At 43.8% G+C, this 6,000-nt stretch overlaps 1 protein-coding gene across 1 annotated transcript in view; it reads right to left on the minus strand.

Annotated features, from left to right (window-relative positions):
• Positions 1–3,936, minus strand: part of LOC129557906 (caspase activity and apoptosis inhibitor 1-like) — a 58,412-nt gene extending 54,476 nt beyond the window's left edge. Inside the window, exon 1 of the mRNA XM_055428565.2 lies at positions 3,897–3,936. Coding sequence (XP_055284540.2) covers positions 3,897–3,936 — 40 coding nt within the window. The remainder of the gene's footprint in view (positions 1–3,896) is intronic.
• Positions 3,937–6,000: the final 2,064 nt, after the last annotated feature.

Genomic DNA, 6,000 nt, shown 5'->3' on the forward strand with positions numbered 1-6,000 from the left:
AGTGAAGGAGGAGACTGAAAAGGTTGGCTTGAAGGTCCATATTCAGAAAACTAAGATCATGGCATCTGGTCCCATCGCTTCATGGGAAATAGATGGGGAAACAAGTGGAAACAGTGTCAGACTTTATTTTTTGGCGCTCCAAAATCACTGCAGATGATGATTGCAGCCATGAAATTAAAATACGCTTACTCCTTGGAAGGAAATTTATGACCAACCTAGATAGCATATTAAAAAGCAGAGACATTACTTTGCAAACCAAGGTCCGCCTACTCAAGGCTTTGGTTTTTCCCGTGGTCATATATGGATGTGAGAGTTGGACTGTGAAGAAAGCTGATTGCCAAAGAATTGATGCTTTTGAACTGTGGTGCTGGAGAAGACTTTGAGACTCCCTTGGACTGCAAGGAGATCCAACCAGTCCATTCTAAAGGAGATCAATCCTCGGTATTCTTTGGAAGGACTGATATTAAAGCTGAAACTCCAATACTTTGGCCACCTCATGACACGAGTTGACTCACTGGAGAAGAGTCTGATGCTGGGAGGGATTGGGAAAGGTAGGAGACTGGGACGAGAATGAGATGGCTGGATGGCATCACCACTCGATGGACATGAGTTTGAGTGTACTCCGGGAGTTGGTGATGGACAGGGAGGCCTGGCGTGCTGTGATTCATAGGGATGCAAAGAGTTGGACACGACTGAGCAAATCAACTGAACTGAACTGAACCCATTACCAGAGTTAACTTGAGCATTTTTATTATCCATGCTTTTCAATTAAACCTGGATTCTATACAATCTCTGCCACAATTTATTTTCAGATTAATAAACCAAGACTATTCCATATATTTGTAAAGGATTGAAAACTGAAAAATCATATGTAGAAATGTCTACAGTTTGGCATGAGAGTTAGCAGCTAGTTTAAGAGTCGCACAGAAGGAAGATGGGAGCTACCCCCAGGTGGAGTGAAGCCTAGGAAGATAACATTAACAGAAATATACTGAACATCTATTAAGCACCAAGCTGTAGCAATTCAACATTCCTAAGGAAAGTCCTATTCTCCTTAGAATACACAATCTAGAGACAAGTATTCGAAGATGGCGGAGGAATAGAATGACAAGACCACTTTCTCCCCAACATATTCATCAAAAGAACATTTGAACGCTGAGTAAATCCCACAAAAAAACTTCTGAATGTCGGCAGAAGACATCAGGCAGCCAGAAAAGCAGCCAATTGTCTTCAAAAGGAGGTTGGAAAAAACATAAAAGATAAAAAGAGAGACAAAAGAGGTAGGGACAGAGCTCTGTCCCAGGAAGAGAGGCTTAAAAAAGAGAGAAGTTTCCAAACACCGGGAAAACTCTCACTGGCCAGTCTGTGTCGCGTCTTGGAAACTCAGAGGGCCACATAACTGGGAAGAAAATAAATGATTAAAACTCACAGCTTAGGCAGACGCGGGAGACGCCCGGCTCCGGCGGCGGGGCTCCGGCGGCGCAGGCGCAGACGCGGGAGGCGCCTGGCTCCGGCGGCGCAGGCACAGACGCGGGAGGGGCCCGGCTCTGGCGGCGCAGGCGCAGACGCGGGAGGCGCCCGGCTCCGGTGGCACAGGCGCAGACGCGGGAGGCGCCCGGCTCCGGGGGCGCAGATGCGGGAGATGCCCGGCTCCGGTGCAACAGACCACGTGCAGAATCGTGGCTGAGATGAGCTACCCCGCACCCAGGGTTAGGCCGGTGGCCGAGAGGAGCTGTACCACGTTCAGGAGGCGGTGGCTGCTTGGGCACCGGATGGCAGAGAGGAGCTGATCTACATTCAAAGCAGGAGGCACAGCCTTGAGGAGATACCCCTTGTCCAGAGTAAGGTACAGGGGCTGCGCCTTGCTGGAGCAGCTGGGAAGAGAAACTCCACGACCAAGTGGAATATAAGAATCCAGTGTTCTGGGGAGGAAGGAACAAGATGGCGGAGGGATAAGATGGCAAGACCACTTTCTCCCCCACAAATTCATCAAAAGAACATTTGAACGCGGAGTAAAGTCCACAAAACAACTTCTGAATACTGGCAGAGGACATCAGGCTCCCAGAAAAGCAGCCCATTGTCTTCTAAAGGAGAGAGAAGAAATCCAGCTCCACCCACCAGAACACCGACACATGCTTCCCTAACCAGGGAACCCGGACAAGTCACCCATCCAACCCCACACACAGCGAAGAAACTACGTAATAAAGAGAACTCCACAAACTGCAAGAAGAGGGAAAGGCCACCCCAAGCAAAGCAATATAAGCAAGATGAAGAGGCAGAGAAATACCCAGCAAGTAAAGGAACAAGATAATTGCCCACCAACACAAACAAAAGAAGAAGATATAGGGAATCTACCTGATAAAGAATTTCAAATTTTGATGGTGAAAATGATTCAAAATCTTCAAAATCTTGAAAGCAAAATGGAGTTACAGATAAATAACCTGGAGAAAAGGATCGAGAAGATGGAAGAAAGATTTAATAAGGACTTAGAAGAAATAAAAAAGAGTCAATATACAATGAATAATGCAATAGATGAGATCAGAAACACTCTGGAGGGAACAAACAGTAGAATAACAGAGGCAGAAGACAGGATAAGCGAACTAGAAGATAGAATTGTAGAAATAAATGAAACAGAGAGGAAAAAAGAAAAACGAATTAAAAGAAATGAGGACAATATTAGAGACATCTGGAACAATGTTAAACACTCCAACATTCGAATCATAGGAGTCCCAGAAGAAGAAGACAAAAAGAAAGACCATGAGAGAATACTTGAGGAGATAATAGTTGAAAACTTCCCTAAAATGGGGAAAGAAATAATCACCCAAGTCCAAGAAACCCAGAGAATCCCCAACAGGATAAACCCAAGGCGAAATACTCCAAGACACATATTAATCAAATTAACAAAGATCAAACACAAAGAACAAATATTAAAAGCAGCAAGGGAAAAGCAGCAAGGGAAAAGCAGCAAATAACACATAAGGGGATTCCCATAAGGATAACAGCTGATCTTTCAACAGAAACTCTTCAGGCCAGAAGGGAGTGGCAAGACATACTTAAAGTGATGAAAGAAAATACCCTACAGCCCAGATTACTATACCCAGCAAGGATCTCATTTAAATATGAAGGAGAAATCAAAAGCTTTACAGACAAGCAAAAGCTGAGGGAATTCAGCATCACCAAACCAGCTCTCCAACAAATGCTAAAGGATCTTCTATAGACAGGATACACAGAAAGAGTGTATAAACTTGAACCCAAAGCAATAAAGAAAATGGCTACGGGATCGTACTTATCAATAATTATCTTAAACGTAAATGGGTTGAAATTTTCAAAAAGGCTAGGAAACAATTCTCATGGACATCAATAGTTCAGTGTTGAGTTCATGAATAGTTTTTAAAGTTTGGGACAAACTGTAGTATTTGCTATTTGAAGTACTATTTGTAATTGGCATATTACGATGTAACATTGGTCTTCATTTCCATCTTAAAACGCCTAAAAATGCCTAACAGGTTTTTAGATCTGTGAATTTTAGTTGAAATGTATTTTACGATGTTACTAAACCTGCAGAAATATTGAAATATTTCAGAGAACTTATTCACTGTACATTTAATTTATTTTATTTATAAAAGTTATGAACTGTAGAAAGTTTTACTTGTTGGGTCAAATGCTTGTTGCTTCAAATGCTTGTTGCATTTGAAGTGCTAGTTACAAGAAAATCAAATACCTTCAATGTATAAATGCTATTAAGTTTTTAAAGGACTCTGGAGTATAAGTAAGTTTGTTTAAAGAAATTTAGTCTGTTTAACTTGAAAAAAATAAATAAATAAAATTGGAAAAAAAAATAAACACTAAAAAAAAATTAAAAAAAAAAAAATCACAGCTTATGCGCCCAACAGTACCTCCCAGTGGAGAAGCAGCTCGGACGTCCGCATCGGCCATTAGCAAGTGGGGGCTGGTCAGGGAGGAGCTGGCTGAACTGCTTAGAGAAAGGATTGGGCCTGAATGCCTCGAGGGCAATCTGAGAGAACTAACTGGGGATAGCAAAGCAGAGTGTGGGATAGTTACCCCGCGAAAAGATGAAAAGCCCTAACCAGACTCCACTAGCCCTGCTCACAGAACAAAGGACTGAGGAGAGATAGCCGGCATAGATGGCCCAAACCCCACTGAGACAGGCAGGGGAGGGCAGCCAGAGCAGGAAGTGGGCAATAGCGGCCCCAGAAAGGCATCTGATACCAAACTGCAGGCAGCCTTCATTGCTAACCAAGACTGCTGGGGCTTCTGGCCGGTCAACATCTGCCTGAGAAGGCGCGCTGGTTGTACACCCATAAAAATGAGCGGGAGGGACTGGAGAGGCAAGAAGTCGCAGTGACCACACTCGCCAAATACCTGGTCCCCTGAGCTGCTCGGTCCGGGGAAGGGCACAAAACGCAGGCCCAACCAAGTCTGCGCCTTTGTGGAGTACCTGAGTACCTGAACGGCTTAGACCTGGGATGTGCATGCAACCCAGCGGTGGCCTCAGACACTTCTTGGCAGAGCAACCTAGAGCCTGTGCATTGTAGACTGGGACAGAACTCATGCCGTGAGTGGGAGCAAACTCAGTGTGACCGAGACACTCTGAGCACTCCACACAGATGCCAGAGATATTTGGCTGCAGCGGTCCTCCCTTCCCAGAACAGGACTGAACAAGTGAGCCTTAAAAAGTGTCCACCACCGCCCACTAGTTTCAGGGCAGAAATCACACACTGAAGAGACAGGCAAACAGAGGGAACCATCTTGGAAGTGATAGATAGAGAAGACTAGAGGCTACTGCAAGAATAAGACTGAAAACCAGAGGCAAAAGGATTAAGGCCAAATCCTGAGAACACCAGAGAACTTCTGACTCCAGGGAACATTAATTGATAGGAGCTCATCAAACACCTCCATACCTACACTGAAACCAAGCACCACCCAAGGGTCCACAAGTTCCAGAGCAAGACATACTGGGCAAATTCTCCAGCAACACAGGAAAAGAGCCCTGAACTTCAATATATAGGCTGCCCAAAGTGATTCCAAACCCACCGACATCTCATAACTCATTACTGCACACTTCGTTGCAGTCCACAGAGAAAAGATACAGCTCCATCCACCAGAACACCGACACAAGCTTCCCTAACCAGGGAACCTTGACAAGCCACCCATCCAACCTCACCCATAGCGAGGAAACTCCACAATTAAGAGAACTCCACAAACTGCCAGAAGACGGTAAAGCCATCCCAAACACAGTAATATAAGCAAGATGAGGCAGAGAAATACCCAGCAAATAAAGGATCAGGATAAATGCCTACCAACCAAAACAAAAGGGGAAGAGATAGGGAAACTACCTGATAAAGAATTCCGAGTGACGATAGTGAAATTGATCGAAAATCTCGAAAATAATTTGGAGTTACATGTAAATAACCTGGAGACGAGGATTAAGAAGATGCAAGCAAGGTTTAACAAGGATCTAGAATAAATGAAACAGAGACAGTATACAATGAATAATGCAACAGATGAGATCAAAAGCACACTGGAGGGAACCAACAGTAGAATAACAGAGGCAGAAGACAGAATAAGTGAGTTAGAATATAGAATGGTAGAAATAAATGAAGCAGAGAGGAAAAAAGAAAAACGAATTAAAAGAATTGAGGACAACCTCAGAGACTTCTGAGACAATGTCAGACGACCCAACATGCGAATCATAGGAGTCCCAGAAGAGAAGACAAGAAGACCATGAGGAAATACTTGAGGAGATAATAGTTGACCATATCCCTAAAATGGAGGAAGGAATTAATCACCCAAGTCCAAGAATCCCAGAGAGTTCCAAACAGGATAAAGCCAAAACAAAATACCCCAAGACACATAGTAATCAAATTAACAAAGATCAAACACAAAGAACAAATATTAAAAGCAGCAAGGTAAAAGCAACAAATAACACACAAGGGGATCCCCATAAGGATAACAGCTGATCTTTCATTAGAAAGTCTT

This window comes from Moschus berezovskii, chromosome Y (genome assembly GCF_049115385.1).
Source record: "Moschus berezovskii isolate FMDL1 chromosome Y, NW_MosBer_1.0, whole genome shotgun sequence".
NCBI classification, from domain to species: domain Eukaryota; kingdom Metazoa; phylum Chordata; class Mammalia; order Artiodactyla; family Moschidae; genus Moschus; species Moschus berezovskii.